This window comes from Aspergillus lucknowensis (genome assembly GCF_044049455.1).
Source record: "Aspergillus lucknowensis strain CBS 449.75 chromosome Unknown BJX67scaffold_53, whole genome shotgun sequence".
In the NCBI taxonomy this organism is placed as follows: domain Eukaryota; kingdom Fungi; phylum Ascomycota; class Eurotiomycetes; order Eurotiales; family Aspergillaceae; genus Aspergillus; species Aspergillus lucknowensis.
Genome location: NW_027263597.1, coordinates 1 through 27,220, shown reverse-complemented (window position 1 = coordinate 27,220; position 27,220 = coordinate 1). Strand labels below are relative to the sequence as shown.

At 50.3% G+C, this 27,220-nt stretch overlaps 11 protein-coding genes across 11 annotated transcripts; 3 read left to right on the top strand and 8 right to left on the bottom strand.

The window, feature by feature from the left end:
- Nucleotides 1-22: 22 nt before the first annotated feature.
- On the bottom strand, nucleotides 23-953 carry BJX67DRAFT_262387 (uncharacterized protein). The gene has a single exon (XM_071026369.1). The coding sequence runs from the start codon at nucleotides 573-575 to the stop codon at nucleotides 72-74; it is 504 nt and encodes a 167-aa protein (XP_070882281.1). The 5' UTR covers nucleotides 576-953; the 3' UTR covers nucleotides 23-71.
- A 1-nt stretch (nucleotide 954) lies between these two features.
- BJX67DRAFT_262400 (uncharacterized protein) lies at nucleotides 955-1,729 on the bottom strand. The gene has a single exon (XM_071026372.1). The coding sequence runs from the start codon at nucleotides 1,613-1,615 to the stop codon at nucleotides 1,097-1,099; it is 519 nt and encodes a 172-aa protein (XP_070882280.1). The 5' UTR covers nucleotides 1,616-1,729; the 3' UTR covers nucleotides 955-1,096.
- A 1,602-nt stretch (nucleotides 1,730-3,331) lies between these two features.
- Nucleotides 3,332-4,200, top strand: BJX67DRAFT_374634 (carbonic anhydrase family protein; the record flags this gene model as incomplete). The annotated part of the gene is made up of 2 exons (XM_071031578.1): nucleotides 3,332-3,776; nucleotides 3,830-4,200. 2 exons carry the CDS (start codon nucleotides 3,332-3,334, stop codon nucleotides 4,198-4,200), a joined length of 816 nt encoding a protein of 271 aa, XP_070882279.1.
- A 1,209-nt stretch (nucleotides 4,201-5,409) lies between these two features.
- Nucleotides 5,410-6,513, bottom strand: BJX67DRAFT_262361 (uncharacterized protein). Its single transcript, XM_071026368.1, has one exon. The coding sequence runs from the start codon at nucleotides 6,431-6,433 to the stop codon at nucleotides 5,534-5,536; it is 900 nt and encodes a 299-aa protein (XP_070882278.1). The 5' UTR covers nucleotides 6,434-6,513; the 3' UTR covers nucleotides 5,410-5,533.
- A 2,611-nt stretch (nucleotides 6,514-9,124) lies between these two features.
- Nucleotides 9,125-11,155, bottom strand: BJX67DRAFT_384770 (uncharacterized protein; the record flags this gene model as incomplete). The annotated part of the gene is made up of 1 exon (XM_071033722.1): nucleotides 9,125-11,155. One exon carries the CDS (start codon nucleotides 11,153-11,155, stop codon nucleotides 9,125-9,127), a length of 2,031 nt encoding a protein of 676 aa, XP_070882277.1.
- A 903-nt stretch (nucleotides 11,156-12,058) lies between these two features.
- Nucleotides 12,059-13,621, bottom strand: BJX67DRAFT_262312 (GTP cyclohydrolase I). The gene is made up of 3 exons (XM_071026367.1): nucleotides 13,093-13,621; nucleotides 12,905-13,038; nucleotides 12,059-12,844 (listed from the first exon to the last, which is right to left on the bottom strand). Exons 1-3 carry the CDS (start codon nucleotides 13,347-13,349, stop codon nucleotides 12,180-12,182), a joined length of 1,056 nt encoding a protein of 351 aa, XP_070882276.1. The 5' UTR covers nucleotides 13,350-13,621; the 3' UTR covers nucleotides 12,059-12,179.
- Nucleotides 13,583-15,863, bottom strand: BJX67DRAFT_363993 (WD repeat RBAP46/RBAP48/MSI1 family protein). The gene is made up of 6 exons (XM_071030141.1): nucleotides 15,706-15,863; nucleotides 15,581-15,643; nucleotides 15,414-15,519; nucleotides 14,895-15,356; nucleotides 14,356-14,841; nucleotides 13,583-14,290 (listed from the first exon to the last, which is right to left on the bottom strand). Exons 1-6 carry the CDS (start codon nucleotides 15,722-15,724, stop codon nucleotides 14,116-14,118), a joined length of 1,311 nt encoding a protein of 436 aa, XP_070882275.1. The 5' UTR covers nucleotides 15,725-15,863; the 3' UTR covers nucleotides 13,583-14,115.
- Nucleotides 15,864-16,233: 370 nt separating this feature from the next.
- Nucleotides 16,234-20,767, top strand: BJX67DRAFT_262221 (chromatin-binding exonuclease XRN1). Its single transcript, XM_071026365.1, has 2 exons — nucleotides 16,234-18,015; nucleotides 18,074-20,767. The coding sequence occupies exons 1-2, from the start codon at nucleotides 16,317-16,319 to the stop codon at nucleotides 20,581-20,583; spliced, it is 4,209 nt and encodes a 1,402-aa protein (XP_070882274.1). The 5' UTR covers nucleotides 16,234-16,316; the 3' UTR covers nucleotides 20,584-20,767.
- Nucleotides 20,768-22,487, top strand: BJX67DRAFT_262222 (uncharacterized protein). The gene is made up of 4 exons (XM_071026366.1): nucleotides 20,768-21,279; nucleotides 21,348-21,425; nucleotides 21,486-22,000; nucleotides 22,060-22,487. The coding sequence occupies exons 1-4, from the start codon at nucleotides 20,952-20,954 to the stop codon at nucleotides 22,105-22,107; spliced, it is 969 nt and encodes a 322-aa protein (XP_070882273.1). The 5' UTR covers nucleotides 20,768-20,951; the 3' UTR covers nucleotides 22,108-22,487.
- BJX67DRAFT_363988 (cytochrome P450) lies at nucleotides 22,171-23,945 on the bottom strand. The gene is made up of 2 exons (XM_071030140.1): nucleotides 22,935-23,945; nucleotides 22,171-22,866 (listed from the first exon to the last, which is right to left on the bottom strand). Exons 1-2 carry the CDS (start codon nucleotides 23,521-23,523, stop codon nucleotides 22,451-22,453), a joined length of 1,005 nt encoding a protein of 334 aa, XP_070882272.1. The 5' UTR covers nucleotides 23,524-23,945; the 3' UTR covers nucleotides 22,171-22,450.
- Nucleotides 23,946-25,341: 1,396 nt separating this feature from the next.
- On the bottom strand, nucleotides 25,342-27,177 carry BJX67DRAFT_363986 (snoRNA-binding rRNA-processing protein PWP2; the record flags this gene model as incomplete). The annotated part of the gene is made up of 1 exon (XM_071030139.1): nucleotides 25,342-27,177. A coding segment is annotated over one exon (1,836 nt), but the record flags the coding sequence as incomplete, so codon positions are not given.
- Between the last annotated feature and the right edge of the window lie 43 nt (nucleotides 27,178-27,220).

Here is a 27,220-nt window from a genome sequence, read left to right as displayed (position 1 = left end):
AAGCCGAGAGAGCGCAGATCGAAGGGAAGAGTAGCGGCAGTTGAGCCCCGACGGCGGCGGCGGCTCGCTGATCAAACATTCGAGGTTGGAGCATCGTGAGGGTGGACGGGCAGACACCTCGAAAGAGTAACCGGGTTGTTAGACCCGTGTGTAGGAAGAGATGAGGCGCTGTTAGAATGAAAACACCCTGCCAGCTCCGGTGAGTAGGGGCGACACCATGGTGCTAAACCAGAGTCGAAGGTGTAATGTTGATAGCTCGAACATCTCCCGCAAAGAAACCACCAGCCTTGCCAACCAAATAGGGGTGTCCCAAGTCCGCGTGTTTTACTGGCAAAATTCAAAGTAGACACAAAAGCAGGTACCAGTTTATCAGACGCAAGCACGGATCTGTTGGAAGAGAAAAGACAAACAGTCGTGGGTTGGAGGCTGCAAGCCCCAAAATTGACATGCCACCCATGACTAGGCACTGGCAGGGCGTTTCTGAAACCAGAGGCAGTTGTGATATCTAAAAGACACCTGTTTGTGTTAGACCCCAGTGAGATACGCACCCCGTCCGCAGGTGTCGAACCCCTCATTCAGATGCGACTCAACAGGCGAAAGAAGCGCTTAATCGAGACTTCGGTGCACCCATCACGCGTAAGGTGAATTAAAGAGACGTCCAGAATCAGATGCCAGAGGAGCTGCCAATTTCAACACTGGCTTGCGAAGTAACCCAACCAGTGGTAACACGAATGCTGGGATAGAGCCAAGAGGTTGCAGGCAAGGCGGTGGGGGCGGGACGCGATCGGTCACCTTCGAGCTCCAGGTCCAAGCCAGGAGAAGCTTCTCCCAAGGAGGCTCATGATCGATTGTGAATATGTATTACTTGCGTGTCGAGTAGCTAAGGTCCGGCCTCCACACAACCAGAATAAGTTTGATGATGGACTTGTTGGCGCAGCACCTCGTGGGTGGTGATTTGATGACAAGTCGCGGTTTCCACACATCCCGAAATCCAAGCCCGCTTGTCAGTCACGTGATTTTCCAGAGAGCACCAAGGGTCTTGCGACTGTGATTGGCTGACATTTCTGCAAACAATGAAGTCCTTGCGATGAGTTCATCAGCAATTTTGGTGGCACACAATGGCCCTAGTCAACCGCGATATCCTATACGAGACTCTCCTTCTAACTAAGTGGTACACGCTACACCCGGAATCGACGAGTAACTGGATTGTCGCTTGGCTCTGGGCCATTGATGGATCGAGCTCGGCCATGTATAGGTGAAGCGGCATTCGGCCGTCTTTGTTGCAAGATGTCAAGATTTCCTTTTCTTGCTCCGAAGCAGGCTTGATAACATGGCGGAAGACAGAATTATATGCGGGGTGAGAGCTCATGCCGTGTGCAACCACGTGGAGCGCAGAGTTCCCATTGTTGTCTCGAATTGTCGGATCCGCGCCACGGTCCCAAAAGGTATTCAAACATTCGGAGACTTTCCATGGCTTCGTGATCGCTCTCTGCGCCTTGACAAAGCAAATGGAGGGCGGTTTTCCCGTTCTCATTCTGCGCATTGACGTCCACACCAACTGATACAACCGCGATGACGGTATCACTAACGTCTTCGTTGGAAACATGGGAGCCATAGTACGTGCACACGGATAGCATCATTGGCATCACAGCCTTGATATCAAGCTTGATCTTTCCTTACTTATATAGCTCTACCAGTGTGCATACTTTACCAGGATATCCTTCACAAATATATATCTTAAATCCATCCTGAATATACCTGTTAGACTTCCAGAAATCTAGCAGGTCCTTCATCCCTGCAATAAGAACCACAAGCTCGGGATATTGACCGTGGACTGTAATATCAAACAGAGTAGAACCCAGCCAGTGGTGCATTAATATTATCGTAGGAAGGGTTGACTTCTTCAGCCAAGCGAGGTCCATCTGTTCTTGTCCTGTGCAGACAATGGGTCGCTGAATTTTCATGGCAGATGAGTCGACATTGCCGATCCTGCCTGGGAACGACAGGCTCAACCACGAGAAAATAAATTATTAATCGGAAATTAGATGCGGAAGAAATTTCTCCACAGAAAAATCGCCGAACAAGCTCGATTAGGTGCAGATCAACAGAGACCCATCTCAACAAACCAGATGAACAACAGTTCATCGCACAAAAATGGAAGATAGGGGTTCATCTCATGGTAAACAGAATTCCTTCCTGGCCTGGCTGGAGCATTGCTGATCCTGCTCGGGCTCCAGCTTGGGCTTAGGCTTACTACAAGTTCCATCGTGGCGTGCAGCCCGCTCAGACGGCACGGGACGCAGCACGTCTGGACTTGGGATGGAGAGCATCTTTCTTGAATGCCGCATCCCGGCTGAAACAGAAGGCTAGGCGATGGACAGCCCTTCCTGATCTCAGGTTTTCGCAATTTGAGGTACCTCGAGAGTTCCTAGGTCCGACTTCGTTCCACTGCATCGATTAGGGATCGTCAATCTGCCAAGCAATGGAATGAGATGCAAGATTGGCTTCCTGCAAGATCCCGTGGGTCATCAAGGCTTGTTAGGGCCAAGCAGCCTCGGCACCACGACAAGGCAATTGGAGGATTTCTTGGTAGTTTGGGGCAGTCAAGCCGATGGGAAAAGATCTCCAGTCGATGGCAGGAGATTTTCCCAATCAAACGGAAATACAACCGTTGTTGGAAAGGTTCGATTTCAGCATCAAACTCATTTGAGGTTATCCAAAAGTTGACCTCGGGAAGTTTTATTGTAATCAGCAAGATGACCCTCCGGTCGACCATAACTTTGGGCCCAAGTCCAGCCGCAAGTACGGGTCTTTCTTGGGTAATGAAATTGTTTCTCATGAACCGATCAAGTGGATCAGTCCACAGCCCTCAGACAGCCTGGGTGGCCTCCTCACACGAGATAGAGCAATCATGACCCATCGCTTCTTTACAGTCGATGAATGGATGGAATCTGGCCGAACTGCTCCGGAGTACGAGTGCCTCCATTCGAGTCATGTTGAGCGTTCGAGCTCACCAATCATGCCCAAGCCTACAAGACAGTGCGCTGCAATTCGCAATCGTTTCCTGGGAGGACTCTAGGGTGGGATCGCTTCGCTTTCGAGTAGGGCTAGTAGGGTAAACCATCAGTCAAGCCGGGCTGAAAGCCCTGGAGATGAAAATGTGTGCGAGAAGTGGAGATAGCCAGGTATAGTCTATGGAGAGCGCAATACCCAGAAGAGTTGTGAACCGTCCCCATCCCCTACGCGCTTGTCTTTGGCCTTCAGACATATAAAGAAGCGCCGCAGCCAACTCACCCCTTGTTCTTGCATGCACTTTAAAGGCCATCTCAAAATGAAGCTCTCTACCATCCTTCCTCTCATCACCTCAGTTTCTGCTTCCTGCATCAGGGGCACCTCTCTCTTACCCCGTGCAGCTGATGGAACTGTCGAGGTCAATCCCTACAACTACACCAATCTAGGTAGTCCCTTCAACTGGTATGGTCTTGACGACGACAACAGCGCCTGCTCCACGGGCAAAAACCAGTCCCCCATCGAGATTGTCACCGATGAGATTGACTACGTCGCCCCTGGCGCCCTGAAATTCCACGTCCCGAACGCCGACAATGTCAAGTTCGAGAACCTTGGCTCTGGTCTTGAGGTTGTCCTGACCAATGGATCACTTGCTGCCAATGGCAGGCAGTACAAGCTTGCCCAGTTCCACTTCCACACTCCCAGTGAGCATCGCGTGGACGAAGAATACTTCCCCATGGAAGCCCACTTTGTCTTTGAGGACTCTGGTACGAGATAACCCCTCTCCTTAATTGAATAGACTATACCTAATGCCATGTAGAGAGCAACATTGCCGTCGTTGGCTTTGTCTTCCAGCTTTCCGAATTCGGCTTCTCCCTTCCCCTCTTCGACTCCGTGTTTGCCCATATCGATGACATTGCCGCCCCCGGGACCTTTACCAAGACCGGAGCTCTTGAGTTCGATCAACTCACCGAACACCTTTACCAGCATGGTATTTATGAGTACTCTGGCTCTCTCACCACTCCTCCTTGCAGTGAGGGTGTTGCTTGGTATGTCAGCACTGAGCCTCTGCCTCTGAATGTCCAGTCATACAACAAGGTCAAGAGCATCCTCAAGTTCAATGCACGATACACCCAGAATGCTCTAGGCCAGGATAATCTGCTTGAGGTTGCTGCGGAAAAGTTGAATTAGACACTTTGCTCTCTCAGTGATAGATGTGGTGGTATACTTGTCTGATATACATCGGTAGGGGATGTAATTATCGAAGATAATAGTAGTAAAAATTATCCTATACTAATAACATACTTATCACCTGCGTTTCTTGTCTAAGTACTATAAAAATCTGAGAGGCCAAATCCTGCGAGATTGCGATGGGTATGCGGAAGCCTTCACAGGCCTCGCCATGATAGAACTGCTGGAGGGAGGCAAGGATCTTACCCATTTAGCCACGACTTGGCACTCACCCAGACCGGTAATGAAAAGCACATCGAAGTAGTATTGACCAGGGAGACCTGTCAAGATCAGTCGAGGCTTGCCACGTGTTGAATCCTCTAGGGTTCGCGCACCGACGTCGCGTAGACCCTCAGCCACTCCGAGGTGACGGAGAAGCTCAAGGGTCCGACAATTTGCGAGGTATATTTTCGGCCATCGTGTTGTTTCTCGATTGCGCTCCACGAGTATGATCGGATGCATTGGTGGCCAGCTGCAAAGCTGCGATTAGTCCCGCGGGACAAGAGCCGACGACCAGGACGGGCGTTTTATGCATCATCGTCCGTAGTTCTGTCGCCGAGCGGACAGGATCCGTCAGTTGACACCAGGGGTGTGGCGGCGCCCCATTTCGACCAGTGAATCGGCTGTGGAGGTGATTGAGTCTGAGGGGTCTCCGTCCTCACGGATAGTTTGAGTATTTCTATAATCAGTAATCCTGGAGGCACCGTTGGGATTTCTGACTGCGGTGAACTTATTCGGGCCAGCTTCGAATTATATAGTCCCACTTCCTCGCAGGCCTCCGACCTTGTGCCCTCTCGCTTTAGGTACGAGGGTAAATTGAGAGAGACAGAAGGAGAACAGAAGAAACAAATTAGCGGGAATTACTCAGGAAGGCCAAGAGCCGATCCCGGCACTTTCTCTTCGATCCATCGTTTTATATCATCCATCGATCTGCCGAGCCCTGATGCTTGATCTTCTCTGCGGCCACAAAGAGCCGTGGCTTCCCCCGTATACAATGCGACAAATACGGCCGCGTCGATCGATGATTCCAGAGCCCGAGTCACCATCCTCGACAAATGTCCCCTGCATCTTCCCCCCAGGGCCAATCTCCTCTGTTGTTATCACCCATTCTTCTGTAACCCCATCTTCAATGCGGACACGCTGCCTGCCATCCTTGCTGAAGCGGTCTCTGCTAGCAGCCGCCCAGTTACAGTACGTGCTTTCGCCATTACAAATTCCGGCAGTAAGCCCAGTTGTCCTGCCAGACTTGCAATACCACTCATTTTTTGCAAGAGACCCAAACTCGTCAAGAACTTCACCCCTCCTTGCGAGGCTCAATCAGCCCTAGGTCGTTAGCCGGGTTGAATGACTGGTATATAGGGGGTATGTGAGGCATTATATTTCGTGTGTACGTTGCAGAGTTGCCGAGTGCTTTGGGCCCTCGGTCTATAAGCGCCCAATCTGATAGTTTATTGTCCGACAGTGTCTGACCGGATGAGGCAAGAGTTCGACCCAGTTTCATGGGCATCTTTGAGGCCACCTCTAGTCTGGCTTCAAGTTCTGGGATTATTTCGGTGGTAAGGTTTCGAATAATGTCGGTTACTCCCTTTGGAACGCGCGCCACGCGCGCCAGCGAGATTTCTCTCCCCTCCTTTTCCTCCTGGGCACCTTTTATCTCTTCGCTGGCGTCGTGAAGAATGTTACGTAGGTCCTGAACAGTCGCTTCAGCATCCCGGGGTGCGTAGAAAGAAATATCGCACTCAGTAGGATGCGACAAGAATGGGGGGCTCCCATACCGATTTACAATCTCCAGTTTCTCAGCACTGGCCACATATGGAGGATGCACAACATGATAACAAGTAAGTGCTCCTCTATACTGCTTGTTGGCGAGATCCAACGTCACGAATGGTCTAAGGGACCCACCCCCACGCTCTGGAAACACTGTAATAGACGTTCCTGCTGTTGGAATACCATCTGTCCGCATTGTATTGGCGAAGGAAATTGCATTTGCAGGTGGGGAATTGCTCGCCTCACTGCCAGGGTTGAAGTCAGTTACGCGACCCGGAATGAATTCTACCTCCATATTAAGCGATGCTGGGTCATCATGTGGCAGACAAAGTCGGATTTGTAAAGCAAGATCTGCCCGGTCATGCCTTGTAAAAGGATTCACAAAGACTACGATCGTGGGTATGGTCTTTTGTTTGACAAGGCCCATCTGGAACAGGGACAGGATGGACAATTCCTGACCAAGTCTTGCTTTTACAAGAGCAAGAATATCCCTTCTTGCGGTATTGTATGCCCTCACCACAGGGTCATTTGTTGTAATGCTAAACAGGGATGGTCTGAAGCATTTGTCGAAGAAAACAATCTCAATCTCAAGGCCAACAACGCCATTCTGGAAGAGAATGCGTGCAATACTGTCTTTGGTTGGGCCCAGCCTTGGGGGACAGAGGAGAAATTGGAAAATACCAGGCGAAGCATTGTTTGTGGGTGATGCCCAAGTGGATATCCTGGCTTCGAAACATCTTCAACACAGAATCTCCGGTAATAGCTGTTAGTGGGGAACCCATCTTCCTAGAGGGCCATCGGAATCTGACCCTTGATTCATTCACTCGGTCAACGATCGAGAGATCGACTGGGGCGGTTGTCAGCGGGTAAGGTCAGGGGAATTCGGGGGTTGTGGTCCGGTATGGGTCAGACCGGACAAGATAATCTTCGATGGGAAGCGGTCCCTTGGTCTCCTCTGATGAACGAAGGATCATCCTCCTCTTTCGAGGAGATGCAGGGGGGGTTGGCAAATAGAATGCGTGAGGATTCATGATGCTCATTCTCGATAGACCAGCTATCGACCATCTGCTGGGGGGAAACAAACCTTAATGAGCAATTCCTCTCGGATATGTTCGCGTGGGCCCGTCTGGGGTCAGGGTAAAACTCACTTGTCGGTACAGTTCGTCGTCTCACCTTATTCTTGAAATTTGATTGGCTGATTTTGGCTTTGCAACCACCCAAGGAAGCTTAATTTGATCTGGTGGAAGATAGAGAGAGAGATATGTGTGCTTGCCTGGTTGTTGATGGACTGAAATTGCAAGAATAAGAGGAAGAGGGCGGATGGGAAGGTCTATGTATGTTTCGGAGCCATGGCAAACTTCACTGAGCAAGTGACTTAACACCACAAAATTTTTCTTGGCTTGAACAAGTTGCTTGGATTCTATCAAGCTACTAACAAATCAACCAACAAAGCAGGCTCCCCAACAGTTTTTCTCATGAATTCTACCCACAAAGTAGCAAAGTAAAATATATTTCCCATTCTTAATACTATAGAATGTGAATGAAGGAAGTGAATTTTCATAAATCTAACCAACACAACAATTGTAAAAGGATGCTTGAGAAGTAAGAGGAGCTAAGATCAGAAAACACCAACAGTTATTTTCCAGGTATTAATAGTCAGCTTCACCATTTATTAGGGTGAATGGAACACAAGCAAGTAAGATTGTGAAGTGCCTAGGTTAATATCTATTGTGAATATCCAATAGCTGTCTTAACTCCTCTAAGGGTGCTATTGACTCTATAGACCCTGACACACTGCAACGCAACACTAATCCCTGCCGGCAAATATGCTATGACACGCATTGCAACGCTTTAAAGCGTGTCGAGGTTGCAGTACATGTGTACTCCACCCGGGAAATCTCCTGATTCCTGCAGATTCAGCAGGTCTTGCTTCGGGGTCCCCTATATCACGGGATGTTGGATCTGATATTGTGACTGTGTTTTTACTGCACATACATCGGTCAAAGGGGCTCCACACATTGCGCCAATGCATGAAGAGCGGGACATACGTCAATGCCCTTGGAGGTATGTCAAGATCTACACTGTGAAAAAATTATAAAACACGATGAGTTCATCAGCAATCTTGGTGGCCTCGCCACGCAATTATCCTAGTCAACTACAACATCCTATATGAATATCTCTTTCTATTCACCTGGTACATACGACCACAGGGTGTGGAAAACAGGGCTTCCCGTCCGCTCAGCCGTACTTAAGCCACACGCCGGCTGGTTAGTAGTATGGTGGGTGACCACATGCGAATCCCAGCTGTTGTATGTTTTTTGCCCACTGCCCACTTCTGTTTTTGGTCCTGTAGGATCGTGCTGGCCTTCCAGAGAGGTCTTGAAGCCCCGGAAGCAGAGTCCGTGTTCCATCTTTGACAGTGGGACTCTGGTTAGTTAGCAAGTGGAACAGGGACAGCCGTTGACTTGAGCATGGAAGAGCTGTTGGACAACGAAATATCTCCATGAGCTGCTTTTAGTTTACAATGATGAATTACTAGAAGTACCTTCGTGCCTTGAACCAGCCGCAACGCCGATACATATATTAAGGCCCCTCATTGTTTCCCCCGACCACCCCCAGCCTTGGTTGACAATATAACACAGTCTGATAAGATAGCATTAGAATTCGAGACGGGACCATTAAGTCCAAGTAGTGTTGGTGTAACAGGTTTGGTAAATTGCGAATATACCCTTGAAGTGCGATAACTCTTGTAGATAGCACATTCACAAAATATGCTACCTTTCTCGGGCTCCATCGACACACTCCATGCTATCAAACCATACCCCAATGTAAGGCCCTTATGAGAGGTGTGTCCTCACATAAATCGTCAGTCCTGTCTTCCTACCTTTCGAATTCCCAAGCTAGCCACCCTGCCAACCTTCTCACTCGGTATCAGGTATCAGAATTGTATATCTCGACTACTGCTGAGATCACACGATCCCACACCAGTCGTTGCGGCGCATAATCCGAGTCAACACACTTGATGAGTGACCAGAGATTCTCATCTTCAAAGTGGCCACTCGTATCGTCGTCTTCTAACCAACAACGAGCAGTAGCAAGAACCCAATTGAAGAACCGGCTAATCCAACCTCAGAGCAGACAAGACATCACGACTCCTACCCTGAAGCAAGATCTTCATCTCTTCATCCCAGGGACTATTATGGCGTTCGCATGTGGTATAAAGCTCTGACTGGGCATGAATAAAGATACGCCGATACATCTCTTGAAAATTAAGCTGTCTTCTCTGAGCCTCGCGGAGAATAAGCTCATCGGGGCGGCGCAGCTTCTTATTTTCTTCACGACCCGTACCGTAGCCTTCATACTGCAGGGAACCGACTTCAGAAATTGGCACACCGAAGATGTGCTCTTCGTTCATCTGCTCAGGAAGAGGCGTGTAGCGCCAGCGAACAAAAGCACGAAGGATTTCCATATCATTCCTGAGGGCGTGTCGCATCAACACTTCCAAACAGAAGGTGAGACTTCGCTGAGCCATGATTAGGCGTCTCTCGCCGCCGGTACGATTGCCCCGTTGGATCTTGACCCACATGTCAAGACGGATGATGAAGAAAATGGCCATGAAAAGGTCCAGGTCCCGCCAGAGATTTTGGTTTCGGAGTGTCCACTCGCGGCGTGCCACATCAGGAATGTCCATTAGAAACCAAATTTTCAGGATGGCCGGCTTGAAACGGTAGGGAATGCCGTGACCGGCGTATTGAAAAGCGACTAAAATGGAATGGACAGTGATCTGGCGGTGTTGGATCATTCTCAACCAGCGAAATGAAGCAGAGTTAGCAATGAAAAAGTCATTAGGACAAAAGATAATGCCTCGTGGGAGTTCGGAGCGGGTTGCCGGGCGAGTAAACCATAGTTTCTGATAGCAGCGCCAGGGGAAAATGTAGGAAGCTGTGCGCAACCTGCGCTGGGTCTGGCGCTTGATTATCCATGGGAGGTATTTGATGACGAATGCACGAAATGACCTTGACAGTGCCTGGAAGCTCATAAGGTCGTGAACACGAAGGTATCCGGTTATTTGCAGAGTAATTTCTGGACGGTCAAGGAGGGCAAGAAGAATGCTGAAATCATGACGCGTGGCAACGACACCAACATCTGGCTCTTGCTTGATAGATGCGAGACGCGGGGTGGGCTGCTGGGGGAGTTTCCTGCGTATTATCTCGAGCTCACCGGGGTCTGGTGTAGTATAAGCCATAGCTATGGGAGTCACAGCATTCACGGCCTCAAATCCCTGTTGCTCAGTCTTGACATCGTGTTGTCCATGAGCATTTCCAACTGATCTTGTGCCGAAAGCCTGCGCTGGGTAGCCTAGAAGCTGCTGCTGAGCCTGGTCTGCATCAAGCTCAGGTTTTATCCACGGCCCGTCTGGATCATACTTGTAGTCCACACCGTTCGAATGGACGTTGCTTGTGGGGTTCCCAGAAAATTCACAGAGATTGTGTGCATACCCAGCGTATCCACCGGGGTTCTGGAGCGCAGTGGCCGGGTGTTCAGTGTAGTTTAGAGGTTGGCTCGTACCAACGGCGTATCTGCCGGCACCGTGAGCAAGGCTGGGAGGGATTGAAGGTGGTTGTATGGCGTGGTGTTCGAAAACTGGAACTTGATTGTATGGCCCTCCATATGGCAAGTCCGAGAATGGCCCGGCAAAGCCGTAGTTGGGCCCGTACATTTCAGGCGTCGGATTGAAAGTCGCGGCAGGGATATGAGGAACAGCCACACCATGGTTGGTGATCTGGAGCAACGTCGGTGTTCCCGTTCTATGTACATTTGTGGCTCCCTGAGGGCGAGTATTCATATGAATGATGTTCTCCGGAGGAACACCGGCCAAGATCTGCTGCCGAATAAGATAACCTTGCAAGTTTTGCTCTCTGTTGATGTCACTGTTCACGGTAGCCCAATGTTGCATTGGCGCTGGGGTGGTTTGCACAGTCGGCGGATAGTATGTATGAACAGGCCCACCAATATCATTGTTGTCAATGTATTCTCCCTTTATCACTTGCGGTTCCATGGGCCCCCCGGTGGGATCCTCCCGCGGAGGTCTGGCATGAGCATTGACAGGAATATTCTGATTCTGGTCCTCGTTTGGATTGTGAGACATGTGGACCAGAGAACGGGCAACATCTATCTCGCGGGGGTTGCGAGGTGCCATTTAAATGGAAGGGCGAGGGCGAATATCGGAAGAAATTGAAAGGGCGATAGGACCAAAGGGTTACAAGGAGTTGGATGAGATGTAAAAGAGAAAGTATAGGTCAAGCAGCATATCCAATGCAGGCACGAGTAAGAGATTATTTGGGATGAGTAGACAGAAAAGAGAATAAAGCCAAAGAGGGAGTAACAGAGAAGAGACTATCCTGTGCAGGAGGGAAAATGCCTCAAAAGGGTATTGCTGGATCCATCTCTTGAGAGTGAAGAAAAGGGCCTCCATTCACTACTGACAATAATCTATTCGGCCTTCCCCCCCTGCTAGAAAGAGTAAGGCACCAAGTAAACGAGTATGTGAGTAACAGATCAGCTATCACTAGTTTAGTATATATTTAACCTGAAAAACAAGATCCAGGAATATACAGACTCTAAAATTAATCAGAAATAGCTGTTGAATCCGTGTTATTTGGAACAACACTTGTATATCCAAGTTGTATTTGCACCCGTATATCCGTATAAAACACGTCCAAGCCAGGATGATGTTGTTGAATCAACCATGGCACGCGCGACTGTTTAGTCAAATCCAGGAATTGACGACTTCAACCAAGTGGTGGGCAAAGAATGGGAGCTTTCGATACCCCCCTCCCCATTGACTTCGGTTCGACAGCTTGGCGATAGATATTGTCTGGAATCAAGATACCTGTATGATAATATCATGCTTTTTGCCATTGCTGACATCAGCAGGTGAATCCATGCAAGAAATATATGTGAAAAAGAGAAGTAAACAGTAGGAGAACATGCAATAAAGGTGCCTGAGAGACTGCTTTCGTGAAAAAAAAAGGAAGAACGCCAACACCTCGTAGCCCCAATGAACAACCTGTTGAGAGGTAACCGCCAAAACTCCAGAAACGATGACAACCATCCAATGTTAAAATGAGGTAAGGTGTTATAAAAGAGTTAGATGTGTATATGCCGCTGGACTATTTTCTGTTTAGGAGCGTTAGGAACTCCTCTCGGGTCTTTGCGCTGGAGCGCATACACCCAAGCATACAGCTGGTTGTTGTGGTGCTGCTGGTCTTTTGGACGCCGCGCATCACCATGCAGAGATGCGAGGATTCCATAACCACACCGACTCCTCTGGGCTTCAGGACTTCGGAAATTGCGAGGGCAACCTGTTTGGTTAGGCGCTCTTGTACTTGCAGTCGTCGCGAGAACATTTCTGCGAGACGGGCGAGTTTAGAAAGGCCGAGGACACGGCGATCCGGGATGTATCCAATATGCATCTGTAGAGAGATTTCCTTAGAAAGCGGGTAAGACTGGGTATTCGGAGTGGAATTTACCTTTCCTGTGAACGGTACCATGTGATGCTCACACAACGAGAAGACATCGATATCCTTAACTATGACGAGTTCATCGTGGTCCTCGTGAAAGACGGCGCCATTAACGAGATCTCTGACATTCTCCTCGTAGCCCTTGGTGAAGTAAAGCATCGCCTTTGCATACCGCTCTGGCGTTCCTCGAAGGCCCTCCCTCTCCGGATCCTCTCCAATGCATTCGAGAATTGTCCTTACGGCCCCCGAAAGTTTCTTGATGCGCTCCTCGTTCTCGTCCGGTGTCGACTCTAATCGCGCTCGAGTTCCGGGGCCTAATCACGAGTTTGGCATTAGCCGACGAAGCTCACAACAGATTGAATGTAAGGACTTACAGGGCCAGCTGAGTCCATCAAAATCGATTGGCGGATACAAGGTATACGGGCTATCTGGACGGCTAGCGTTTGTGGGCGGGGTAAGGGCGCCAGCTTCATCTCTTGGATCACGGGCTGGATCATTCAACGAAGGTCTGCATTGGTTGATAGTTAGTTGAATGTGCAAAATGAAGAGAAGGGAAGAATACCTTGATAATGCAGAGCTTCGGCGAGGGCTGTCGTAGCTGCTGGCATGATCGGCCGATTGCGAGTCTGGTTCGGGTAGGTCGAACTCTGCGGGGATTCGAGGAGCAAATGATGAGCGGATTGAGGTTTGAACGCTCTCTCGCTCACGAGCGTCTCGGGAGGCAACGGACGTATGAAGAGGAGATCCGCCGTTTAAGATATGAGAAGGTATCACAGACTTGGGCTTGGGCCCTGTCGGGGGAGGCGATCCGGAACCCATGGCAGACTCTTACTCTGATGGCGGAGAACACTGGGATGCGGGGCGTTGGATGCGCAGAAGGGGGAGTTAAAGACTGCTAGGGATTGAATTGATCGGTAAGCGACTTGGAGGGAAATCGGCTGGGAGGAACTAGGTCATGTATTGAGTCATTTTGGGGTTGTCGGAGATTTTTCGCATCTGACGGGAGAAGGGGAAAAAGCACGACTACCCCGAGTATGAAGGCGGCGATTCTTCTCGGAGTCTGGATTTGAGGGACCACTCCGAGCGCCCGCCGCCGTGGAGTCATGGGATTTGCATTGGTGCTTCCCCCACCGCCTGCGACCAGACCGCTCATTACATTTAATCCAACACCCCGTGGAACAATGACATTTGCATGCTGCAGGGCCTCGTGAATGGAACAGCCAGTTGGTGGGGAAGCTTACTGGAGGCTGAAAGAGAATAAGCGGGTGATTTGCGTGAATCCAAAAATTGAGGGCAAGGCCTCTATGTTGCTTTACGAGGAGTAAACAACTTCATGTCATCCGAATATACACTGGTGGGCGCTCTCATTTGAAGTTCTTCAAGGGGGATTGCTGGAAAATTCGTGTCGGAAGGATTGATTTCGCCACAGAGACGCCATTTGAGAGGTATTTATGCTGCGGCGGGAAGCCACAGTGGAGAGTAAACAGGCACGAAACGTACAATGCAAGGCCAAGAGACATCCATCTTTCCAGAATTAGATATTCCTGCAAGGCTGAACTAGAAAGAGGTTTCGAAGGACGCTAAATCAAGGTTCCAACTCCTCAGTGGGCACATCTTCCATATCCTTACCAACGATTGCATCGGCAACCTTCCATACCTGGAGAAGATTGTCCTCTGCCGCGGAGCAAAGTACCCAGGGGTCGTTGAGGTTCCAACTAAAGTCGGAGATACGGTTCGTGTGGCCACCGTGCATGAACAGACTATTCGCCATGTCAGCGTTAGAGACTCGAAGCCCGAAAACCGAAGTTGATAAGGGTTCACTTACAGCTCGGGTGGTCCGTCCTGAGCATCTTCAGGGGTCTGTTCCTCGCCAGCTCGGCTCAAGTCCCAGAACATTATCTTGCGGTCGTAACTTGCGCTGGCTAGCACAGCCTCTTCGAATGGGTGCCATGAGATTGAAGTAACGGAGTCGGTGTGATTTTCGAGTGTGTGTAGTTTGGTCTTCAGGTTACGTAGGTCCCAGAGACCGATAGTTTTATCCGCGGAACCCGTAGCTAGAACGGTCTCGGCAGCAGGATTAAAAGCGACGGCATTGATAGCATCACGGTGTTGGCCTTCGGCTGATGCTGCGGCACGAGTAGTCTCCGCTACCCGAGTATCAAGGATTTGTAGGGTGATATCATCGGACACAGTTCCAATAAGGGATGAGTGGAGGGGATGATGCTGAACATCATTGACAATAGACGAGTGGTGGGTATAGGTCCGGACGGGCTTGAGGGCTTTGTTGCCTTTTGTGTAGGTTGTGAGATCCCTGCCAGGGTTAGCAATTCGTTCACAATAAAGGTTGAAATCAGTATGCCTTACCAGAGACGCACAGTCTTGTCCTCGCTGCCTGTAGCAAGGTGACCAACGGTATGAGGACTCCAGCTGAGGCCGAAGCCTTCCCGTGTATGTCCAAGAAGTTCCATCTGGGGGTTAACTGCTCCTGTCGGGAGACTGGGGTGTTTCGAGCGATCCCAAATCATGACTCTTCCGTCTGTGCACATGGTGGCAATTATGTTGGGGTTCTGTGGTTGGTATCGGGCTTTGTTTACCTCGCCCTTGTGGTCGATCTTCTGCACGATGTTGAACTTGATTTCCATGGGAGCTTTTTTGGAGCTGCCACCATATCCGCCGATCTCTCCACGTTCCTCATCAAAATCATCAGGATTAGGAGCATTAGGATTGGGTAGTTGGATTTGAGCGATTTGAAGGTAGTTCTGGGCGTCGCTAGAGGTGTGAGTACCGAGAAGCAGGCGATGTGTGGAGTACGGCTTGTCTGGGACTCTGAGAGGAAATGTTAGAAAATCTGTCAGTTTCTGCAATAACAGAGGTATCGCATACTCTTGCTTGTCAGGCAGCCATTGTGTTGTCAGGGTCGGCCACTCTAACGCCGTGCTGAGAATCATATCGTAAAGGAAGGGAGCGTTCTTCTTCCACGTCTTGTACTCTAGTGCAACATATGTTAGACTTGGTTCTGAAGCAATTGATGAAGTTTGACGCCAAGTTACCTTCGTTGATGATCTTCTCCTCGGTCCGTTCCTCCTCCTGCTCTTCCTGCTCCTCGATAAAACCTGTACGAGAAAGAAAGTCAGACGGCTCGCCGCGAGGAAGCGATTGAGAATGAAGACCGCACCATCGTCGTAAGGCTCCATGGCGTTTAGCGTGCAGCTTATCAAGGAGAGTAGAAGAGTTGTTGTATGTAAATAAACAATGGGAAAGAGATGGAGACGTCGCCGTTACCCACGATCAGCGGAGAGAGCTTTACGGTTGCGGATGGGGAGGTTCTTTTGCAGAAACGCGACAAAGTCTCGCTGGAGCGCGTAAATGGGCGACGCTCACACTAAACCTAACTCGGACATAAAGAAGCTTGGCGACGCTATTCCCAATCAGGCCTCCGCTCTGAAGAACCGAAGGCGGTCTCCGACTCTCAGCCACCTTGAGTGAAATCACATCCAAGAGCTCTCTTCCAGTGTCAAGTTCATTCCTCATTTTCTTTGCTCTTCTCATATTTGATGCAGCTTGGAAGAACATTCTCTTTTTATTTTTGTATAATTGTCTTACACTCCCTGAGTATTAAGGGCTATTTTCCCTTGGTTAACGGTCCCTTCGAACAGTTCGCCTCGAAGCTCGGTATCTCCTTTGGACGACGACAACGACGACGACGATCACGATACCTCCCAGGGTTCTCACTTGTTGTTTATGCTTTTATGACCATCTTTCCTTCCTAATCTCTCGTGCATCATCATGGGTGTTCCCAAGTTTTTCCGCTGGCTGAGCGAGCGGTATCCCGCGATCTCTATGCTGATCGCGGAGAACCGGATACCGGAGTTCGACAACCTCTATCTCGACATGAACGGCATTATCCATAACTGTACACACAAGGACAGCGACTCTCCTACCTTCCGATTGACCGAAGACAAAATGTTCATCGCCATATTTAACTATATCGAGCATTTGTATGGCAAGATCAAACCGAAGAAGCTCTTTTTCATGGCGGTGGACGGTGTCGCACCACGCGCCAAAATGAATCAGCAGCGCGCGAGGCGATTTCGGACCGCTTTAGACGCTGAAATGGCTAGGGAGAAAGCAATTGCTCAAGGGATTGAAATGCCGAAGGAAGATCCTTTTGACAGCAACTGCATCACTCCAGGAACGGAATTTATGGCCAAACTTACCGAACAATTGAAATATTTTATCAGCAAGAAAATCTCCGAGGATAAAGATTGGCAGGGAGTGGAAATCGTACTTTCAGGGCATGAAGTACCAGGTGAGGGTGAACACAAGATCATGGAATATATCCGGCACGCGAAAGCGCAACCGGGGTACAATTCCAACGTTCGCCATTGTTTGTATGGTCTCGATGCCGATTTGATTATGCTGGGTCTGCTGAGCCACGATCCCCACTTCTCCCTCCTCCGTGAAGAGGTGACGTTTGGCCGTCAGGTGCAGAAAAAGCCCAAGGAGCTAGAACACCAGAATTTTTACCTTCTACATCTGTGCATGGTTCGAGAGTATTTGGAACTGGAGTTTCAGGAGCTGGAGCAAGAGGACATTTTGAATTTCCCGTATGAATTCGAACGCGTTATCGACGACTTCATTCTGATGGCTTTTTTCGTCGGCAACGACTTCTTGCCGAACTTACCGAACCTCCATATCAACGAAGGCGCTTTGTCATTGATGTTCAAAGTCTATAAGGAGGCTTTGCCAAAGATGGGTGGATATATCAATGAGGAGGGTGTGATCAACTTGGAACGGCTCGGTATACTCCTAGACGGATTGAGCCACGTCGAGTACCGATTCTTCGAGACTGAGTACTCGGATGCGGCGTGGATGCGTGCAAAGCAAAACAGTGCGGAAGATGGTACTGAGGCAAATGGGAAACCAAAGAGTTTCACGATGACGCAGGACCAGAAAAAGATTTTGAAAGCAGTCAAGAAGTTTGTCCTGAACCGACCTGGAAAGGCGGCGGACTCAAAGCCTCTTGACTTTCCATCCAGCCTCCCGGCTAGGGACCGCAAATTCGTGGAGCAGCTCGCCGGTGACCTTCGGTTGCCGTGGTCTACCGTCGCAAACGACGAGGGAGACCGATTCATTCGAGTTCAATTCCCTCCGAGTGAAGATGATGACAGCGAGGAGGAGCAAGACGAAGAGGCGTCTATGGCAGTTCAGCGAATCATCCGCAAGTATGAGAACGCGAAAGTTCAAGAGCTGACCGCCGAAGAGGCCCAGGCAGCGGCCCAGAAGAAATATGAAGAAAAGTTCCAAGATTGGAAAAACAAATACTATCTGGGTAAATTTGGATGGGGCCTGGACAACCAGGAGGAAATGAGGAAACTGACAGAGAATTACGTCCAGGGCCTTCAATGGGTTCTTTTCTACTATTACAGGGGAATTGCCTCCTGGCCATGGTTTTTCAACTCACATTACGCCCCAATGATATCAGGTAAAGTTGGCTGGTTCCTCTGGACGCGCAATTTCTTGCCTTTCTAACTGCAGCCCAGATGTTAAGAAGGGCCTAAAAGCAGACATGAATTTTAGGCTTGGACGGCCTTTCCGGCCTTATGAACAGCTAATGGGAGTGCTTCCCGACCGAAGCAAGAAGACCGTGCCGACCGCGTATCACGACCTGATGACTTCGCCGGATTCTCCTATCATTGACTTCTACCCTCGTGACTTCGAATTAGATATGAATGGGAAGAAGATGGACTGGGAAGCGGTCGTTAAGATTCCGTTCATCGATGAACGGCGACTTCTAGATGCGCTTGCCACAAGAGAGCACCTCTTGACACCGGAAGAGAAGGCGCGCAACGGGTTTGGGGTTAGCCTAAAGTTCACCTACTCGCCGGACACGCAGTACATGTACCCTTCGTCTTATCCTGGAGTATTCCCGGATCTTCCTAACTGCCATTGTGTCCAAAACGTCTTCGACCTGCCCACGATGGACGGCCTAGAACCGTACGTCGGGTTAGTCGAAGGGGTGCACCTCGGTGCATCAGCTCTCGCCGGTTTTCCCAGCTTGAAGACATTGCCCCATGTCGGTCAACTGGGCTTCCATGGTGTTTGCGTTTTTCAGCAAGAGAGCCGTAATGAAAGTATGGTAGTTACGATTCTTGATCCTGGGAGTAGGTCGAGCACGGAGTTGGCAAAGAAGAAGCTGGGACAGCGAGTATTCGTTGGTTATCCGTTCCTACAGGAAGCCCTTGTTGTCCGTGTTTCTGATGAGCTATTTGATTACACTCTTCCCGAAGGAGAAGACCATGTTCTCGCAACACCCCACACGGACGTTCAGATCGAGCAGTGGAAGAAGAAGGCTGATAAAATCGAAGGCATCTATAGCCGGAGGTTTGGTATGATCATCGGTCCTGTCGAGGCTATGGTGCATGTTCAGCTTCTGAAAGGCCTCATCAAGACCGACGAAGGAGCTACCGTCAAAGAGTTTGCGGAGATCCCCGGACAGGAGACAGATTATGCACTGCAACTTGTCGTTGATGAAGTTATTAACCCTGATGAGCGCTTCATCGAACGCGAAGCTCTCGCGATAGAAAAAGAGTTCCCGGAAGGGTCACGGGCCTTCTTTCTAGGTGATTTCAATTACGGAAGACCAGTGTATATTAGTGGCCATGACGACAGCAAGGTCAACGGGCTCATCGCGTCTATCAAGGGTCGGGAGCCTGAATTCGGAAGGGAACGTGCCAGAAACGCCGAGGCGCTGTCCCCGTATATGCCGTCTTTCGCGATTGCACGGAACTTGCGTTTGAACCCTTTGGTTCTCGCCAAAATTACCTCTTCCTTTTCCGTGGACGTTGAAGGCTCACGCGTCAATCTAGGCCTTAACCTCAAATTTGAGGCTAGGAAACAGAAGGTCCTTGGCTATTCTCGCCGCGGAGATTCTGGCTGGGAGTTCAGTGCAAAAGCAGTTGCCCTGGTGCAGCAGTACATGATCAAGTTCCCTGAATTTATTGCGGGAATTCAACGCAATCCTCAGAATGATAGATACTCGCCTACCGATTTCTACCCAGCAGAGATTGCTCTCGCGAAGATCAGCGAGATAAAGGCTTGGCTGAAGGAAATTGAAGCGAAGAACTTTGAGAGGGTTCCTCTAGAGGCAGAGCAACTTGACTCCAATGTGGTCAAACTCATCGAACAAGACGCCGACCGGCTTTTGCAGACCCAGCCGGCTATGGAGCCCAAGGCGATCCGGGGTGTCCCACGCAGTGCCCTTCTCCGGCCGTCCGATGTCGAGCAGAGACTTGGTAACCAGTCCTTCAAGCTCGGCGACCGTGTTGTGTACGCTCAAGACTCCGGAAAGGTGCCTATTGCCACACGGGGAACCGTGGTTGGGCTTACCCGGACGCCAAGAGCTATCTTACTCGATGTGGTATTCGATGTCGCTTTTATGAGCGGCACAACCCTAGGAGACCGATGCTCTCCATTCCGCGGGCAAACGGTGCTGGCATCGTCAGTCCTCAACGTCTCATACAGACAGCTCACTGCGAGCACAAGAGCTGCAGTCAGCCAAAAGCAACAAAGTCAGCCATCTCCCTTGACTGTAGCGGGATACGGTGCGCCTTTGGGTCCGGATGGTCAGGGACAGCTGAAAGAAGCGTCCACACCGCCGCCACTCAGAGGGTCATATCGTGGTGCAGTGTCTGGGAGGGGTGGGCGTGGACAAGCTGTCCGAAATGGCACTACAACCTTGCCCTCCCGTCCACAAACCAACGGTATCAGGGGCCAACGCACCGATGAGAATGGCTCAGCTCGTGGTGGTAGAGGGCGAGGTGGTCGCGGGCGGGGTGGTTATGTTTCTGTGGACACCGATCCCGATTCCGGCATTGTCCAAAACAATCCCAACTTCCGGCCCAAGAACTATTCGCAAGTTCCGCCACCTAGGGTGCTTGACTCGCGCGGCGGACGTGGCAGAGGAAATGCCCGTGGCGGCGACCGAGGATATGGATATCGTGGTCGGGGAGGCAGCCGTGGAAGGGGCGCCGCCACGGCCAGAAACGTGTGATCCCTGTTCTGCCTCAATTGAGGGCCTAAATGAAAGACTGTTTGGGCTAAGGGGACTCATTTGACGATGTCCTGGACTTATATAGGGTAGCCCTGTGTTACTTTTTACCGTAGTAGGAGGAACGGTTGGGCGAAACAATTCTTCCAATCCAAGGCTCATCAAACCCCACCTTTTCCCCGCAATTCCATCACCGGCTCAATTCCGAGGAGCTGTATACTTTCTCCTCCAATGGAAAAATATCCGTCGGCAGGAGAACCGACCCAAATCCGCGTTACAAGATATCTTATTCTCTCGTCCATCGACTTCCCAAACCTTTAAACCCCCGTGCCTCATAAACCTTCCTAAGCCATACCAACCAAGTCACAAAAATGGCCCCCTCACGACCTTCCTTCGTAAACCTCACCCTGGACCCTTCCGGGCCCAAAGGAAACACATGGGGCCTCTTCGGCCCCGGGAACGAGCTCGGCATGCTTAACCTACTCACCCCAGAGCTCGTTCGGCAAACAGCGCAGGAGGAAATCCGCGAGGGCGTCCGAATCTCGCTGGACCTGCCGTTGAATCGCCTCGGTCATCCCAGTTTTGGGAGAAAGCCCTTCAAGCAGGAGCTCGTGAATAAGGCGCCAAGGATTGTGAATGATGATATCTTGACGTTTAATACGCAGACGAGTACGCAGTGGGATGGGTTTCGGCATTATGGTTAGTATCTGCGTCTGCATCTGATGCGTGGGATGATAAGAGGAGGCTGATGAATTTGTATATGATAGGGAATCAGACTCACGGGTGCTACTTTAATGGGCATTCACTGGATGAGTTGAAGGAATCAAGAGTTCTTGGGATTGATGGTAACTATCCCACCCTCAACGTGTTTCACTAGAAGCAGGGCTCAGACTAATACACTCTAGCATGGTCCAACAACGGTGGCATAGTCGGCCGCGGCCTCCTAATCGACTACGCAACCTGGGCAACAAAGAACACCATCCCCATAACCCCCTTCAAAACAAGCTCGATCCCACTACGCTCGCTTCTCCAAATCCTCACCGAAACAAACACCACCCCCCGCCCGGGCGACATCCTCTTCGTCCGCACCGGCTTCACAGAAGCCTACAACCGCATTTCGGCCGACGAAGAGCGCGCTCTCGCGGCCCGCCCAACACCGGACTTCGCGGGCGTTGAGAACGGCGAGAAGACCCTGCGCTGGCTGTGGGAGAACCAGTTCGCGGCCATCGCCAGTGATAGTCCGAGTTTTGAGCCGGCGCCGCTGGTGAGGGAAGGTGTTCCTCATGAGGATACGCTGCATCAGTGGTGCTTGAGTGGGTGGGGGATGCCAATTGGGGAGTATTTTGACCTGGAGGAGTTGGCTGCTCGATGTAGGGCGCGCGGGAGGTGGACGTTTTTCTTGTCGAGTGTGCCGCTTAAGGTGTGTTCCCTCTTCCATTCCTTCTCTTTTATTGGTGACGGGGTGCTGAGCTTGCATAGGTTCCTGGGGGTGTGGCGAGTCCGCCGAATGCGGTTGCTATCCTCTAAGTCCATGGATGGTACGAGGGGGGAAGCTGTACACATATGGCAGTGGTGACGAGTATGGCGGAGTACGAGAGTCGATGGGTATATCATTTCAGTATACTGATCCTAATGTGACTCAAAGATCTAGTTGGCACCGAGAGTACCCTTTTCATCCACCAGAATATGACAATTTCCCGTCCCACTTCATTAACACTTCCGTCTCTGCCTTAAATCTCTCCTACCTGCTTCCATCAGGTTAATCCAACTGACTTCCCGAACCTCCCCAAGTGTACATTCTCCCATTTCGATTTCTTCAAAGAACACCAGTATGCCAATGACATCCTAATCCCTAAAACCCCTCAAGAGATCAGACAGTAAGCCCAGTCCTCCGAATAAGCACCTTAGTAAAGAAATTCGGCCAAATCTGCTCCCCACTACGAATATCGTGCGGCCTGACCCCCTCGCTCCCCTCCTCAAACTTCAAATTATACTCAATCAGCAGCCGACTCAGAATCGCCTTGGAGGTGTTAGCCGCAAAGTGGCGACCAGGGCACGCCTGGCGTCCGTATCCAAAGTGGAGATTCGATTCGCCCATGCTGACGAGGCTACTGTGCTTCGCGTCGGGGTCCTTGCACCACCGGAAGCCGTCGAAGATTTCAGGCGTCGGGATGATGGATGGGTCGTGCGAGAGGGGGCCGGAGGGGAAGCAGATGTGTGTGCCTTTGGGGATTGTGAAGCCGTCTGAGAAGGTTATTCTTTCTTTGGCGATGCGTTGGACGTTGACTATAGGTTACGGATGTATGTTAGGGTTGCGGCGTGGTTGTGGAAGGGAAGGGAAGGGAGAGACTTACTTTCACTGGTAGGATGGAAACGCTGAGACTCACGAAGGAAACTATCTAGACGGCGCTGAGCTGCGAAGTGAGCTTGAGTTGCGTTCGCCCATCCGTACTTGAGGGTGCCGAGGATCTCATGACGCAGTGGGCCTAGGTACTCAGGGCGGATCATGAGATCGTAAACACCCTGGGTAATGAGCATAGTGGAAGTGTGAACAACAGCGAGAGCCATGATAACCATAAGCCCCTGTGCAATGTTCTCTGGCTTATTGTCGCGTTCGCTGGTTGCGGTATCCATCATCCACTGCATGAAGTCATCGGGCTTCTTGTAATTTGGGTCATTGGCTTGCTTTTCACGACGTTCAAGGATCATAGGCACGAAGACATCCCTCTTTACGAACTCAAGCATCTTCGCGAGGTAGCGGATAGCAGGGAGGAGCCTTGCAGCTAGGGGACGGACGAAACGGGGGAGAGGGCGAAGGACAAGGATCGCAATGCCTAGACTGTGAGTGTACTCGGTCACGAGCCTGAGCCATTCCTCGCTGCGGCAAAGGATGTCGCCAACGATTATGCGGGATGTGGAGCGAATGATGATCCTCAGAATCATGGTGTATAAGTTTACACAGACCCAGCGATCTGGCTATAGGGTTAGCATCTGTGCAAACCAGGATTTGAGGAATTGGCAGTACCACGGCATTCGGGAACTTCGACCCGAAAGGCATGATCAAGCTCGTCAATTACCCTTGGAACAATTCGGTCTAATACTTTGTTAGAAAGGCAACATTGTTTCTGAACGACGAGACTCACTCAAAGCAGGAGTCAGCTTTTTGGCAACGGTATGTGCGGGCAGGTTGCTATCGATCAGGATATTGGTGTATTCGCCGCAAACACTCTGTGGAACGATTAGCCTAGAAATTATCAGACATTCTAATAGAACTCACATCAAACTGCGCATCCACGAGACTGAGCTTCTTGTGAGAGATGTGGCGGATCTCAGGAAGATATCTGGCAGGCAGGACAATCAAATCCGCGTCGATCTTGAGAATTCGAAAGGGGGTATCCTTGTACTGGACTCACTACGTTAGTACGGTCTTTTGACTTGACGAACGGTTTGACGATGGCATACTTTCTTGTAGCCATAGTAGATCAGGGAAGGTCCTCTCAGGAAGAACATAAGCCGGTTGATAAAGTCGGGAACAAGACGACCGAAGGTCACAGTCGGCACTTGGTCGTCTCTAGAATACTTGTCCACGACGTAGCCGAGGATTATTAGAAATAATCCTATCCATATGACTGCTGGCATTGTGATTGAATGTCTTGGAAAGTTCTCTTGAAGGTAGTCCTGCTGCTATAGTGTTGTGATACGCATGACAGGTTCAATGTATATTGGAGGCTATCACAGCAACACTGCAGAAAGGAAGTAAGGAAGGGAAACATAGTAAGAGAATAGAAAGAAGAGAAATCAGGGGTTTAGAATACTTGTTTGGGCATCACGTGTATATAATATATGAATTTGCGCCAATTCTCTTTGATCGTGTGGGTGTTATTCACTGCTTCACTCCAAGGAAGAGAAAAAGGCTTAGCGTGAGTCAAGATATCTCTCAATTTGGCACATTCTTTCCCATAAAGAAGCACTCTCAGTGGATATATACCTCAAAGGAAAGTCATTGGTGGGGAGCAACCGGGCTGTAGCCTGTCGAGAAGAAGGGATAAGCCTAGAAATGCCTAGATGGGCTTTATCAGAAAGTTACCAGTTACCGGCCAGTGAAAAAAAAGTCTAAGTTCACTGAGATACGATAATGTGTAAGTTGGAAAAGATATTTTGCGAGCGTCTTCTTCGTATAAAAGTTGCTCTTCGATCTCTAGGCGGTTGGTGGTGAAGGCATTCGTCCGAAAACCAAGGGAGAGACACGAACCCTACAATACTATACATCCCAAGGCTCCCAATCGGTGCTGATGATAGACCTGGGTGAGATGGTGAATGCGTCAGGAAAAGTGGCCGCAGCAAGTTCTTCGCCTCCGATTCGTCTGATCTCGGACTTCCCCTGGAGGGCTCATCATTCGCCTGCCCAGGACTTGTAGAGACGTATTCAGTTCGAGACCCGTACCGGACCAAGGAACTTAGGAATCGCATACAAAAAACCTATTCGTCGTTAAACGAGACTACTTACAGCGAGAGAAACTCGATTCGTGGGCCGGAGGATTGCACCGTCTATGTACACAAAAAGGGTTCGAGAACTTTTGGTGGTCCCAGCCATCTTCCAAGGTATATAGCATCACGATCATCAAGAAAACGCCAGACGCATATGCAAAGTTTGAGAGAGGACGAATGCCAAATGCCGAGCGGGAAACAGAAGCTAGGATACGGAGATCACGAAAGTAGGTAAAGAGAAAAGAGATGAAATACAGCTTGGCCGACATACAATCATTCGAAACCCAGCCATTCACCTTCCGCATCGTCGCCGGCTTCACTCATATGCTCATCACCGGTTTCTGTCGTCACCACATCACCACTGTCAATTGCCCTCGGGAAAGTGGGTGCCTTTTTCTCGGCAAGCACGGGTTTTGCGAGTAGGTAGTCGAGAGTGTAGCGGTTTTGCTCCGAAAGACGTTTCAGATTCTCGTTGATTTCGTCAAGAGCGCGCTGAACGGCGCGGAGTTCGGGAGCGAGTGTGCCTGCGTTATCCTTGAAATATCTGCCGTGATTACTCAACAGAGCCTCGATCCACAAAAGGTTAAATTCGAGGTGGGGTGTTTCGTCGCATGAATGTGCAACAAATCGAAGAAGACGAGGAAGATACACAGTTGGTACGGAGCGAACAACATGCGCAATATCTGATGCAGGAATAGCTTCGTGGACGGCGCGGACGAGCTTGGACTCGTTAAGGCGGAAAGCCATCACCAGCGCCTTTAAGAACGTGTCGTCATTGTTCGTTTCACCGGTTGCAGCAGCCTTCTTTGCTCCTTCGACCGTAGCGAGAATAGTAGCGGGTGTAATGTCAATATCAAGATCAAATGGGTCGAACACAAAATCCGTATCCAGGCTGTAAATAAGGAGCCCTTCTGTGGAGGCTGCGCAGAACGAGAGGCCCGTAGAGGAGAAATCCACGGAGCTGACACGTACCTCAGGCCGCGTTGTCCGAGAGCCGGCATCGCCACGTTTTGCGCCGGGAAGAGACCGATCGATGCGCTCCTCGCGGTCTGATGCTTCTCCGGTCTCATCTATGAGACCACGAGCCCCAGCTTCCGTCATGTCGCGGCTGTTCAGGAACTCGAGAGTGCCGTCTAGGGAAGTGTTCACAGACACGGTGTACTTTTTTACCAAAGAGCCTGTCACCACGTCATAGAGGCAGATATATTTACTGTTTCCGGCCGCAAGGATGCACGAACCATCGGCGCTGTACGTGATGCAGTGGAAGGATTTTGTCCCCGCAGCGTTGGCGGCAGTAGTGCGATCTGTGATCTTGCGTCCCCCGGAAATATCACGGCGGCCATCAATACCGGCTTCTTGCACGGCGTCGGCGACTGACCAAAAGGTTAGTTGGCCATCGAGCGAGGACGCTGCGATCTGCTTTCCATCTGGGCGAAATGCAACACTCAGGATATCAGAGGTAAGCTGGAGAGGTTCGCTTGTTTGAGTACGTCCGAAGATGCTCCAGACGCGGACCGTTCGATCCCAGCTCCCGCTTACCAAATGATTTCCATCTGCGGCGAATGCTAAGGCCGACACGGGACCTTCATGGCCGGAGAGCTGATCAAGGAGCTGCCCAGTTTGCACAGACCATACATGAATATCGAACGAGTCCGGGGACCCTGCGCAAATAACCTCTCCACTAGGATCGACTGCAAGACAGGAAAATGAGAGCCGGGACGGCGCAGTGAACGTTCGGAAATTTCTATAACGAATGAGATCCCATGCTCTCACAGAGCCATCCAATGACGATGTAAACAAAACGTTTCCTTTCTTCGAGAACTGGCAAGCGGTAACTCCGCTTGAGTGCTCTGTAAACGTGACAAGGCAGAAGCCCGATTTGACGTCCCAGACTTTCACCTTGCCATCGTCGGCAGCGGTTACAATTCTTTGGCCGTCAGGGGAGTACACGAGCGCATTCATCGAGTCTAAGTGGCCTTGTTGCTTTAAAATGTATGACTCCGATTGCCATTCCCAGACAAGCAACTGCCCGTACTTCGAAGAACCGAACGCCAGCCACTCTCCGGATTTATTGATAGAGACGACGTCAATATTACTCTGCGAGACACTAAAGAAACCGGATTAATGTCAATTGCTAAGATTTTGGGGGGGG

What these genes read in the sequence shown, in the direction of transcription:
- BJX67DRAFT_262387 (XM_071026369.1), bottom strand. Translation starts at nt 575, where the DNA reads ATGAGGGGTTCGACACCTGCGGACGGGGTGCGTATCTCACTGGGGTCT.
- BJX67DRAFT_262400 (XM_071026372.1), bottom strand. Translation starts at nt 1,615, where the DNA reads ATGGCTCCCATGTTTCCAACGAAGACGTTAGTGATACCGTCATCGCGG.
- BJX67DRAFT_262361 (XM_071026368.1), bottom strand. Translation starts at nt 6,433, where the DNA reads ATGGGCCTTGTCAAACAAAAGACCATACCCACGATCGTAGTCTTTGTG.
- BJX67DRAFT_262312 (XM_071026367.1), bottom strand. Translation starts at nt 13,349, where the DNA reads ATGGGTTCCGGATCGCCTCCCCCGACAGGGCCCAAGCCCAAGTCTGTG. An exon ending in CGAAGCTCTGCATTATCAAG is followed by an intron (nt 13,039 to 13,092) that starts GTATTCTTCCCT and finishes CAACCAATGCAG; the next exon opens with ACCTTCGTTGAATGATCCAG. An exon ending in TGATGGACTCAGCTGGCCCT is followed by an intron (nt 12,845 to 12,904) that starts GTAAGTCCTTAC and finishes ACTCGTGATTAG; the next exon opens with GCCCCGGAACTCGAGCGCGA.
- BJX67DRAFT_363993 (XM_071030141.1), bottom strand. An exon ending in GACAAGACTGTGCGTCTCTG is followed by an intron (nt 14,842 to 14,894) that starts GTAAGGCATACT and finishes TAACCCTGGCAG; the next exon opens with GGATCTCACAACCTACACAA. An exon ending in CAGGACGGACCACCCGAGCT is followed by an intron (nt 14,291 to 14,355) that starts GTAAGTGAACCC and finishes CATGGCGAATAG; the next exon opens with TCTGTTCATGCACGGTGGCC.
- BJX67DRAFT_262221 (XM_071026365.1), top strand. Translation starts at nt 16,317, where the DNA reads ATGGGTGTTCCCAAGTTTTTCCGCTGGCTGAGCGAGCGGTATCCCGCG. An exon ending in TTACGCCCCAATGATATCAG is followed by an intron (nt 18,016 to 18,073) that starts GTAAAGTTGGCT and finishes ACTGCAGCCCAG; the next exon opens with ATGTTAAGAAGGGCCTAAAA.
- BJX67DRAFT_262222 (XM_071026366.1), top strand. Translation starts at nt 20,952, where the DNA reads ATGGCCCCCTCACGACCTTCCTTCGTAAACCTCACCCTGGACCCTTCC. An exon ending in GGATGGGTTTCGGCATTATG is followed by an intron (nt 21,280 to 21,347) that starts GTTAGTATCTGC and finishes TGTATATGATAG; the next exon opens with GGAATCAGACTCACGGGTGC. An exon ending in AAGAGTTCTTGGGATTGATG is followed by an intron (nt 21,426 to 21,485) that starts GTAACTATCCCA and finishes AATACACTCTAG; the next exon opens with CATGGTCCAACAACGGTGGC.
- BJX67DRAFT_363988 (XM_071030140.1), bottom strand. Translation starts at nt 23,523, where the DNA reads ATGATTCTGAGGATCATCATTCGCTCCACATCCCGCATAATCGTTGGC. An exon ending in TTTCCATCCTACCAGTGAAA is followed by an intron (nt 22,867 to 22,934) that starts GTAAGTCTCTCC and finishes CGTAACCTATAG; the next exon opens with TCAACGTCCAACGCATCGCC.